The sequence below is a fragment of the Engystomops pustulosus genome, chromosome 6 (genome assembly GCF_040894005.1).
Source record: "Engystomops pustulosus chromosome 6, aEngPut4.maternal, whole genome shotgun sequence".
Taxonomy (NCBI): Eukaryota; Metazoa; Chordata; class Amphibia; order Anura; family Leptodactylidae; genus Engystomops; species Engystomops pustulosus.
The window spans coordinates 41,380,768-41,393,583 of record NC_092416.1 but is presented as its reverse complement, the minus strand read 5'-3'; the positions used below and the strand labels follow the sequence as shown (position 1 = coordinate 41,393,583).

The 12,816-nt window shown below is 42.0% G+C and overlaps 1 protein-coding gene across 3 annotated transcripts in view; it reads left to right on the top strand.

Annotated features, from left to right (window-relative positions):
* TMPRSS5 (transmembrane serine protease 5) overlaps nt 1-12,816 on the top strand; it is a 43,586-nt gene that overhangs the window by 16,620 nt on the left and 14,150 nt on the right. For 2 of the 3 annotated variants that reach the window (XM_072155856.1, XM_072155854.1), the window contains exons 4-7: nt 2,970-3,086; nt 3,355-3,490; nt 5,005-5,118; nt 10,735-10,778. In XM_072155856.1, coding sequence (XP_072011957.1) covers nt 2,970-3,086; nt 3,355-3,490; nt 5,005-5,118; nt 10,735-10,778 — 411 coding nt within the window. The remainder of the gene's footprint in view (nt 1-2,969; nt 3,087-3,354; nt 3,491-5,004; nt 5,119-10,734; nt 10,779-12,816) is intronic. The other variant, XM_072155857.1, reaches the window with a different exon arrangement.

Genomic DNA, 12,816 nt, shown 5'->3' with positions numbered 1-12,816 from the left:
ATAGATCGGAGATTGAAGACATTTCTTCAGTAATTCCTCCTGTCACGATGTTCACTTCTCTATACTGGATCCTGTGGGAGACCACGCTACACTGTCGTGCACGTGATCACAGCACCGGTCCTGTATCAGGAAGATTGTGGACAGATGGTGCAGATCACCAAGGATAAGAGTAAAAACAATTTTATTCCAGCATTAAATATTGTTTGTGAGTATGCTGGAATAAAATAGTTTTTACTCTTATCCTTGGTGATCTGCACCATCTGTCCACATTCTTCCTGATACAGGACCGGTGCTGTGATCGCGTGCACAACAGTGTAGCGTGGTCTCCCACAGGATCCAGTATAGAGAAGTGAACATCGTGACAGGAGGAATTACTGAAGAAATGTCTTCAATCTCCGATCTATAAGGAACTGGGTGAGACCGTTCTGTGGAACTCTCAATTTTAACTTCCTGATAGAAAGCAGCAGAGTGCAGAGACTTACTCTACAAGCTCCAGGCAATATAAGGTCTTTATCCGGAAGGGAGGCATGTAGCAGGGCCATGTGTGTATTATTGGTTAATTAGCAGATCTGAGCAGATCATTGTGTTTTATATCAATCTCATTGATCTCATCATCTCTCATCTGTCTCATCTTTCTTTTTCTATGTGTCAGATAAAACTAAATGTTCAGAAGCTAAATAAAAGTGTAGATAAACCCTGGACCCTTATAATCTAAGCACATTGTCAGCACTCAGCATCTCACAGCACAGAGGTATTATGAAGCAGTCCCTGTCCACACTGAGAAAACTGAATAAAATTGTTAAGTAAGGGGGTTAAATGATCATTATTGTGTATATCACTAGGGAATTAAAGTTTGAGAACATTCTTTCATGGGCAAACCCCTTTAAATCTTATAAGGAAGTATAAAGTCAGGTGTATACCTTACCTTCTTCATAGGACAACCCCTTTAAAGCTATTAAGACCTCACAAAAATTACATAAGTCTGGTATATGTTCCAGTCATGGAGGTGGGGTGTTGCAGTATACAGTCAAGCTAACCTGCCCTCCTCACTGAAGCTGACACTGCTAACCAGGATGAAGAGAATTCCTGAGGGTGAGGTGGGGAGCAAGGTTAATTTTTCTTCTCATAGCCAGTGTCACTCTCACCCCCTCCTTCCTAAGAGAGTGGTTAATGATGTAGCAGAGCTGAGTCACACAAAGCCACTATTTCTCTCTTACCTGCTCTTCACCCAATCCTCTGGAATTCTCTTTGGGTTTTATTCTCTCTCAGGGTTCAGGCTAGGCATTGTGTAGCATTTTCTACCTCTCATAATAGCCCTTGGGAAAATAAAAGGAGCTGTATATGCCTGTGGTTAAATATTGGTATTGGTCCCTAAGTACTGACGCAAGTTTTGCCGCAAATTAACGCCATTCCCAAACTGGTCTATGTTACGACTTTTACTGGTATTTTCTGCCACCTTTCATGTGACTGTGGCAAACAACCCACACAGAAAAAAACACTTCAAGCTGATTTATCAAGGGCCAAAGCCACTGTAATGAATCTGACTGCCCCCTCCCCTCCACTGAACCTGCTACAACCAATCAGTGGCCTGTGTTGAGTACGAAAAAGGAAGCAATGATCCAATGAGATTGGCGAATGAGTGAGTCCAGTGACCTGTGGCACTTGCAATAATTTTGTCAGACTTGTCCCTACTGGGTTTTCATGTGATGATTTATATTGTGGTGGTATTGTCACACATACAAACATGCTCTACCAATAATATAATATAGTGAGATAAGAGTGTGACACTGGACTGTTCCATTTACTAATGAAGTGTGTGCAACATTCGAGTTTCCATGCTCCTAAATCTATTCAATGTTATTGGGAATTACTATGTGAGTTCCAAACCTCAGCCATATGTCATGTAGGGCTCTTATAAGCTGAGTCCTCTGTCACATCATACTTGTTCTACTGCCAAAATTATAACCTAAGTTGGCTCCAGAAACTCTTTGCCTATAACAATGACAGATAATCTTAAATACCGTATTTTTCGGACTATAAAGCGCACAAAAAATCCTTTGATTTTCTCAGAAATCAAAGGTGCACTTTATAGCCCAGTGCACCTTATATACGAACCATACTTACAGACAACAGCTGCCTTGAACTGTGCACAGGTCTGCCACCTGCTGGTCATTCATCCTTATAATCAGGTGCGCCTTATAATCCGATGCACCTTATATATGAACCTAGACGTTTTAGCAGGAATTTATTGATGGTGCGCCTTATATATGAACCGTACTTATAGACAACAGCTGCCTTGAACTGTGCACATGTCTGCTACCTGCTGGTTATTTATCCTTATAATCAGGTGCGCCTTATAATCCGGTGCACCTTATATGTGAACCTATACATTTTAGCAGGAATTTATTGATGGTGCGCCTTATAATCCGGTGCGCCTTATATATGAACCTAGGCGTTTTAGCAGGCATTTATTGATGGTGCGCCTTATAATCCGGTGCGCCTTATATATTAACCTAGACATTTTAGCAGGCATTTATTGATGGTGCGCCTTATAATCTGGTGTGCCTTATAGTCCGAAAAATATGGTAAATCATATTTCATGGTTCAGTCAATTATAATAAAAATTTCTGACTAATACTGTGTCACTCTGTAATATGTAATACTGCAACTTTAAAAATTCTGAAAAAGAGAAATAGGAGGGAAATATCTGGGAGTGGTCAAAACTTCTCCCTTCTGTGACTACTGACATCCTGCAGTGATCACGTGACCGGCAAACCTCAGGTCCAGATGGTGAGCTGGAGGTGTAAATAACAAAGGAGGGGGTCACCGCTCAGGAACGGGGAGCCAAAGAATGGAAAGTACCTGATATTTTTCATTGCCCCGCTCTTCTTTTTGGAGGGTTTACCAGTATAACGAGAAAACCCCCAATAAGTACTACATTACAACTCTGTGTTTTTGGCTGTTTCCAGTGCAGTACTTCATGAAGCCTCTTGTTTATCAAGGCTCTGTACCGCTCCAAGATCACGAGGCCTCCTCTCGATGTAACGACACCGACAATGAAGTCACTACCGCGCCACGTAGAAAAGGTTTGGATTTATTTCTATTTTTAGTTGCTTCTTAGACTATGTCAAAAATTACATGATTGGAATAATTTGTCAGGAAAGTGTCTACTATTTAAATGGAGGGGGGTAGGATTAATAATTTTTTTTTTATGCAAAAAGTTTTTTGTTATTTCTTTCTAGTTTTAGGCCCATAAATCCTGTATTAGTGTATACTGTGGTTATGAATAGCCTTATCTGGGTTTTAGTTTATTGGTGAAAATCTTTGTTCATTCTTTCATGAAAACGGTTTCAGTATCTTTCAGAATAAACACAGAAAACTTCTTGTTGGAAGTGCAGGTGGAGTACAGGCAAGAATGGTTTCTCACTTGTCATGAGAGGTGGAATGAAGCTTGGGGAACCCATGTATGCCGACACTTGGGATACATCAGGTATACATTTTTTTCTACAATGAGTAATTTTTTTATGCACTCATTCACTTTACTTTTTCTTAAAGAGAACCTGTCACCAGGAATGTCATTTTCAGCTGGTGACAGGTTCCAATAGACTATATTATGCTGTTAAAAATGACTTTGTTAGTACTCTGAATCATTTCAGCACTTTATTAAACTTTATTTGACATTACCTGGCTCCCTGCCAGCAGTATATTGTGAGGCTCAGACCTGTGTCTCAGTCTCCTTCTTCCTCTACTGTAAGCCAACCTTCTCTGACTTCTCAATGTACATGACAAAAAGTGGGGTGGAGGAGGGAGCTGGATGAAGGTGGAGGAAAGGAGACTAAGATACAGACACACCGGCTGCTGTACCTCTTTATCCTCCCACCCCTCAGACTCTTCACACACTGCTGGCAGGGAGGCAGGTACCATGAAATAAAGTTTTATAAAGTACTGATATGATTCAGAATGCTGACAAAGACATTTTTAATCTTAGCATCAATGTGTGCTTTAAATTACTAAAAGATGTATGAAACATTCTGGATAAGATTTTGGTTTGAATGTCTTATATAGAAGCACAAACCTTGCTTTAGGGGGGAAAGGTGTAACGGATGCCCAAAGTTTCCACATTAGTCTATGGCTCTAAACTTGTTGGATTTTTAGACAGAATCCTGGGGAATTTCTAATTAAGCACCTAATGGGCCAGATTTATTGAACTTGCTGCATCAGTTTTTTTTTGCCAAACAATGCATTCAAAAGGAAGATGTAATGGATATTTATTTACAGATATTTATTAAACTTCTGCAACAGTTTTGCGTTGCGTGTGCACCCCCAGTGGCGTAACTAGGATAGGCAGGGCCCCATTGCAGACTTCTGAAGGGGACCCCCTGCCGCCTTAAAAATATACATATATTACATTCCTATATACATAAACATGCAGTTCATTACTCATACATACACATGTATACACTGTTACACACATATAGAGCATATACACCTCACATATACACACATACAGTGCCATATACAGACATCTTCTTACATACACACATAACGTACTGTAACAAAACATAACAAAACTCAGCACATAAAGGGGCGATCCAGTGCCAATCCAGACCATGTGCCACATTTATGTAGAAAGTCTGAAAGAAATGTGGTGCATGCCAGTCAAACGGAGTGCAAACTGAGTGTGTCCTACATAGTCCTACTTACTCTGAAGTACCCCCCAAGTGGAAAACATATGCAAACAGTGTGCACACACGTGCAAACTCCGACAGAAAAGTCATAAGAGTAAAACCTTAGCAAATGTGCCCAAGTGGCTTCTACTGTTATAGGACGTCCACACAACAGCCATCTCCAACTAATGACATATTAATTAAAAAGCACAAGATCTGGAGCACAGCTCTAAAATACTTTTAAAATGATCTACTTGTGCATGAAATGCAATGAAATGAAATGCACTCTTGTTCGAAGGGAGATCCCATACATAACTTATAGTTTTGTCCTTTTTAGGTTGGTACATCACAAAGCTGTTAACTTGTCATCCACCAAGTTAAATCACAGTCAAGAATTTATGCAGGTCCCATTAGGCCTTACAACTGCACGTGAGAACACTTGGCGAACCAGGTATGTTGGCAATGTAAGAAAAACATGTAGACAATGCAAAGTAAAAGTAATATACTAGTTCCCACTAATAACTCAAATTTATTCCAGAAGTAACCACAATAAAAGACAAAGGTGGATGCGTATACAGGATATAACAATAACAAAGTTTATTAATTCATAAAGTAACTATACATACAGGACAATCAAAAGATTAAAAACACTTAAAAAAATACATCCAACGGATGTATACAGCTACCAAGGGCAAGTGATGGCCAAATGCTCCCTATCCCAAGTTGGTCAATCTAATATCCGCACACAGGTACAATGCTCAATAATAATTCATGTATAAACAATCAGTAAACAAGGTATATAAAGTGGCCTGGGCAGATAAGGTGCATGAATGAAGTTGTCCCTGAACCTGGTCATACAATACCAAAGGTGGTCCCAGAGTAGGAGAGTGACTGGTTAATGCGAACCGGTTGCAGGGGCAGCCAAAAGGGGGAGGAGGGAGTAAGGCAGAGCCCATGCGTATCGTCACCCGAACTGGTGACTTCCTCAAGGGTAAGTCAGGGGTAATTTATTCCAGAAGCTGTACCAGGTATATTTAACATGCAAATCACAGAAACACACAGACAAACCAGTTCCCTACACTGTACGGAGGAGACCCAACCAGGTCGAAACAGCGCTGTCTACAGTTAGGAGTCTGTTCCTTCTGGAATAGATATACTGGTTTTTAGACTTCTTGTAGGTCATATTTGATGTTAAGGGGGGACTGCCTTTCAAGGTAGCAAAAGGAGGCATTGTTTTCCATTTCACACCATGGAAAACATATTTGCATACTTCCCAGACTTCCCTAGTGGAACATCTATGGCTTTAAGTCTCCACATGCTTTAAGGTGGCCTTAATTGGCAACCTCTCCATGAGGAGAACACCTACTGTCTGACCCTAACCACAGAAACAATGAGAATCTTTAACCACCTCCACCAACTATAACTAGACATAAGATGTGATTGTGGAAGCTGTGCCAAGTGTTTCAAAAGATCTGGTTTGTGTCAATCCAATCCTTCTGATCTGATGTTGCTCCGAATGCTCTAGAAATACATAACCCCCAATAGTCCTCTTATTTTGTACCAAATAAGGCAACAACTTATTGGGCCACATTTACTTACCCATCCGGAAGAGTTCACAGAAAGTGCATTGTCCGACGATAATGCATTCTGCCGTGATTCACTAAGATTGTGCGCCCGATATCCTGCATGTGTCTCTTCCCCGCTGACAGGTCTGACAGTGCTTGATCTTGTGACACAATTTGAAAGTTAAACCCCGAACTCAGTCCAAATCCGTCGGATCGTCCGACGACATGCCCTTCCACACAATCCCCTGTTAAATACCTGTCACAGCAGCGCAAAACCCAAAAACGCCGGAAAGTCCAACAAAAGTGCGTCCGCCCACCCTTAGTTAATAAGCACCCTTATCCCCAACAAGGGGAAATAGAGTATGACATTCCATAAAAAAACACAAAATAATAAAACCACACATGCATATATTAAAATATATAGAAAAAGTATCCAGATTATTAACATCTATACAGTTAATATCGTGAATTTTTGACAAGGTGGTGGATATTCGGCACAAACAACATTTTGTACCTCTCAGTCCTACAAAAGATCATATCTCATTTTATTGACTGTTTTTATTAGGGTTAGGATTAGGGTCAATCCTAACCCTAAGTCTAACCAAAGGCCAACTCTCACTGTACTGAAAGAATTTGTAGAAATGGACTTAAATGGGACAGAACCATTTCCAGGCAATCAGTGCTATTAGCATAGCATCAAATATACTAATATAGTGATTTTTCCTTTTCGCGCTAGTGATACCCAGGCACATATCGCTTGAAATATGGGGCATGTCAGTAAAAATCTGCAGTGGAAAATCTGACAGTAGAATTTGACTCAGTGGGGCTCATTTACTAAGGATCCCCACGCCACACTTTCGTCGGGTTTCCAGAATATTTCAGTTTCGCCCTGAAATGCCCCAGAATTTTGGCGCACGCGATCGGATTGTGGAGCATTGACGCCGGCTTTCACGCAACAGAAATCGGGGGTGTGGCCGTCGGACAACGTGACGGATTTGGAAAAAACGTGGAATTTAAAAAATTATTTGTGTCGCAAGATCAGCACTCACATGTACCGGGAAGAAGGTGAACTCCGGCGGACCTCGGCGCAACAGCAACACCTGCTGGATATCAGGCGCACGACCTTAGTGAATCCCGGCAGACCCGAATCCTCGTCGGACAACACGCCGTGGGATCGCGACTGGACCGGGTAAGTAAATGTGTCCCAGTATTTCAGAGCCATATGAGGGTTTGTTTTTTGTGTGTAACAAATTGTTGATCCTAGAGGCACCATGTAATAGCCCATGCATGTACTAGGAAGCAGCGGAGTTGACAAAAAAACACATTTCTGCTATTTTCTCACAGCTCTGTTTTTAACCCCTTCCCGACCGCCGGGTCCCGGTGCATGGAGAGGGCTCGCGGACCGAGCCCTCTCCATAGCCGGTAAGTCTATGGAAGTGAAAAAACTAAAAAAGATAAGTCATTAAGGGGTTAAAGTGTAACTGTCATTCTGAACAAAAAAAAACTAAAATACATAATTCTGCTCCCAGTGTCCCTGGGAATCATTCCTCAAAATATTTTGCCTCTCGGTCCTCATTTAGTACCTTTTTTGGCCCATAGCAACCATGGTTTCCAGCTCTCAAAAAAACTACAATCAGCAAGATGGAGGAGCGGAGCCTGTCTCCTGTCACCTCATCACAAGCCCCTGCTGCTGACCAATGACACCAGATCTATCTTATATCTATCTATCTATCTATCTATCTATCTATCTATCTATCTATCTATCTATCTATCTATCATCTATCTATCTATCACTCCAGCACAGCACATGAGGGGAGGGCACTGCTTGGAGAGAGTCTCCTGCCACTTCCTGTGGAGTGTGAGGTGATGGGGGGAGGGGCTGCAGTTTCTGTCTGTGTGGATTATTTGTTATACACAAGTGTAGGGAAAGCTGAGGAGAGAGAAGATGATGGTTTTTGGTTATTACATTAGTGAGAGCTTCTCCCTGCACATGACTGCTGCAGCACTGAGCCATGAGGTGATCAGCTGATTGTAGGGGGATGGGGGCGTGTCTCCTGTTCCATAGTCTTCTTCTTGAAGAAGGAATGTCCATAGTAACACCTGAGTGAAATTGCCCCCCCCCCCACCTTGTCCAAATCATACAAAATTGGTGTCAAACGTTTGTGCTACGTTTGTGCTGGTTTGTGCAGCAGAAATTTTCGTTTGTGCCGCTATCGTTTTTACGATATTCATGAAAGTTTCCAAAGGTCATCAAAGGTCAACCAGCCCCCCCCCCCACATTGCCCAAACCAAGCCAAACTGGTGCCGAACAATTCTGCTGCGTTTGTGCTGCTCAAATTTTTGTTTGTGCTGCTTTTGTTTTGAATAAATGAACAAAAAATGAAAGGTCAAAAGTTCAACTAGCCCCCCCACATTAACCGAATCAAACAAAACTGGTGTCAAACGTTAGTGCTACGTTTGTGCTGGTTTGTGCAGCAAAAATTTTCATTTGTGCTGCTATCATTTTTAAGGTATGTTCAGGAGTTTACATAGGTTAAAGGTGTTTAGGATGAACTGGTAAAAAACAAACCTAGTGACACTTCCCTGGTTTGATCACCAGGGGGAGCTAGCAAACACATTGGGGGTCATTTACTAAGGGCCGATTCGCGTTTTCCCAACGTGTTACCCGAATATTTCCGATTTGCGCCGATTTCCCCTGAATTGCCCTGGGATTTTGGCGCACGCGATCGGATTGTGGCGCATCGGCGCTGGCATGCACGCGACGGAAATCGGGGGGCATGGGTCAAACAAAAACCTGACGGATTCGGAAAAACCGCCGCATTTAAAACAAAAAATCTGTTGCGGAGCTTGCACTTACCTTCCCTCAGCCCGGCCCGGTGAACTCCAGCGCGTTCCGATGCTTTTCAGCGCAGCAGCGCCACCTGGTGGACAGCGGAGGAACTACCTTAATGAATCCCAGCTGGACCCGAATCCAGTGCAGCGAACGCACCGCTGGATCGCGAATGGGCCGGGTAAGTAAATCTGCCCCACTGTAGTTTGGAAGAAATGAACTCTGATGACCTCTGGAAAAAAGTATGAATATATTAAAAATGATAGCGGCACAAACGAAAATTTTTGCTGCACAAACCAGCACAAACGTAGCACTAACTTTTGACACCAGTTTTGTTCGATTCGGTTAATGTGGGGGGGCTGCTTGAACTTTTGACCTTTCATTTTTGTTCACATATGCAAAACAAAAGCAGCACAAACAAAAATTTGAGCAGTACAAACCAGCACAAACGTAGCAAAATTGATTGGCACCAGCTTTGTTTGGTTTGGGTAATGTGGGGGGGGGGGGGGGCTGGTTGACGTCTGATGACCTCTGGAAACTTTCATTAAAATCTTAAAAATGATAGCGGCACAAACGAAAATGTTTGCTGCACAAACCAGCACAAACATAGCACAAACATTTGACACCAATTTTGTTTGATTTGAATAAGGTGTGGGGGCCAACTTCACTCAGGTCATAGTAACAGCTATCTGAGCAGTCACTGCCATCTAAGGGAAGGCTGCAGAATACAAGAGGAAGGAGCAGGATTCGGGTAACTAATCCAATTGCAAAAGGGCTTAAAATTACCTGCCCTATAACATATCAAAAGTTTTTTGAAATGACGGTTACACTTTAAGGTTTTCTTTAGGAAGTCCAAATGGCACATTTCCTTTATTCTTCGGGTCTGTGTGATAACAGAGGTACAACATTTTTATAGGCTTTATTGTGTCTTTATACATTTAATAATCTTCCTGTGTATAGAGATGGGTACATAGATATATATATATATATTATTTTGGAGACTGTTCTACCTACTGATCACTTTTGTAATATTTATCTGTGTGGCAAAATGGTGATGATGCTGATATTTGCCAGTTTTTTTCTGTAACGGGTTCACCACACAGGATAAATATCCAGAACGGGCATTTTGGACACGGGTAAAGCTTTCATCTTTTTTAATTGGACCATTAGGGGCCCATTTAGATTGTTGTATAACAGTCACTAGAGCCTCAGAGAGACCTTCCATAATGAGGTCGTGGTGGACGATCTCAGCCAATATGGCAGCATTACCATCACTTTCCCCACTGCAATAAAGTGGTTAACACCCATTTTCTAGCACTGATGTTATGGGCGGGTGTCTGCTGTGTAATATAGTAGACACCTACTACACCTACCTACATGTGTCCTTTCCATATATCCTTCACCCCTTAATGCATTATGTACAGTACATGTATGTTAAGGATGTATGAAGAGGGCTCACACCCCTGGGTCTATGAGTAAGTGCCCCTGGTTTATCATGCTTCATTTTAATGATAGATTTCCTTTAACGATATTGGAAGGTAACTACCTCTATGGGTCTTATTATTTTGCATCCATTGGGTTGTTTTTCTCATTGCTTATTCTCTAAATGATCTTTCAGTTATCACATCATTCATCACTTTTTTGGCTTCTATTTCAACATTTCATTTTGCAGGCGGGGCTGTCCTTCTGGACGTATTGTTGCGCTGAAATGCTCAGGTAAGTTGTATATTTTGTACCTATTTGCATTCGGTATTTAGAACATATAGGGGGTCATTTACTAAGGGCCCGATTCGCGTTTTCCCGACGTGTTACCCGAATATTTCCGATTTGCGCCGATTGTACCTGAATTGCCCCCGGATTTTGGCGCACGCGAACGGATTGTGGCGCATCGGCGCCGGCATGCGCGCGACGGAAATCAGGGGGCGTGGCCGAACGAAAACCCGACGTATTCGGAAAAACCGCCACATTTAAGAACGGAAAATGTGACGCTCGGGTTTCCAGCGCGTTCAGATGCTTTTCAGCGCAGCAGCGCCACCTGGTGGACGGCAGAGGAACTACCTTATTAAATCCCGGCCGGACCCGAATCCAGCGCAGAGAACACGCCGCTGGATCACGAATGGACCGGGTAAGTAAATCTGCCCCATAGTGCACCTATTCTATTTATGATGCACTGGGGGTGTAGGGTAAATTCATCCATGAAAGATTCATACATGAAAGATTTTGTAGCAATTTTTTGCAGAAATTCTTGTACATGCTGCAGAAATAGATCCATTCAGATGTATGGAACTGGTTTTCAGTAACAGCAGTAAATCTGCCTCATGGAAATTCAACCTTACAGTTCAAAACAATAAAACTTTTTTCTTAAAGAACCTGTCACCAGAGGGGTATTTTTCACTTTTGATATGTATCCTATAGGAACTATACAGTAGATAGCAATGTTGTCTTTATCAAATTTACTATAGTCCTGGGGGTTACTCTATTCAAATTCTAACTTCTGCCTGCTCCTTTGCATAATGGATTTACTGGGCACCCTGCATATGCACTCAAACCCACTTCCACATCTCTTGATGTGGATGAAAAAAATTTACATGTTCGAAGATAATTTCCCATTAATGTCACCATGTTGTCCCTTAGAAACAAGATTGTTGTTTTTGGACATGACCACCTCTACTGCAATGATTTCACAAAGAAACTACCCGTAATTGTTTTTGCAAATCAAAAGTTCTGGAGAAACTCCATCCAGCCATCCTGTGAACGCGGAATCTAGCTGGTTGTGTGAGCAGCAAAAGTGTATATCTGTCCACTGCTGCCAGAGAAAGGTGGTGATTGTATCCAAGGACAGCTATCTTGTTTTTAAGGGACAACATAACCACATTTATGGGAAATTATCTTCACATGGGAATGTTTTTTTTAATAACCTGCAGTGGAAGGAATGTTTATATATGGCAGATGAATTCAATTAAATTTGCAGCCAACATGGGAATACCCCTTTAAATAAAATGTGTGGGACTAGTTGGTACACTAGTTGGAATAGCTTGAATTACTGCATTAAGGGGTATTTTGGTATTTATGTATAGATCACCTCTCCTTTGCATAAGTGCAGTATCTGCTTGGTGGTGGTGTGCCACCCAGCACCCCTAACGATCATCCACAAGAAGACACTGCAGGATTAAGACATGTGGAGTTCAGAGATATGTTAACATCTACACATTTAACTGTTACACTGGCAGACCTATCACCATCTCAGCCGAAGTGATCATATTGGTGAGGGTCTGTGTGTGCATATTACGGTCTGCAAACAATGTCCCGTGGTCTATTTTACCTAGCAGATCATGTATCATTGTAGCGTGTTACATGCTTACATGCCAATGACCAGAGAAAAGGCTTCTCAAGTTGTAACTATGGCCAGAAGCCAGCCCTGATCTGAGTTTTGCAATTTGGGAAGTTGCTTATACACTGGACCATGAAAACATGGAGATACATGGAGACTTGTACCAGCCATTAGAGATAAGCAGACTCGATGTTTGCAATCAGGGTCCATTGCACGACCCAGACTTATTGGAGGCCAAACAGCAAATCCGGCAAATTGACACTCCTAGTGTTCCCCTGGCCATTTATAACTATGGCTTGTAGTTAGGGGCATGAATTTGGCTATTCGGGCTCCAATATGTCTTGGTCATGTGGCCAACCAGAACACACAACCATTAAAACAATAGCATATGTCCCAAAACTACATTTTGCGTATTGAGGTCTA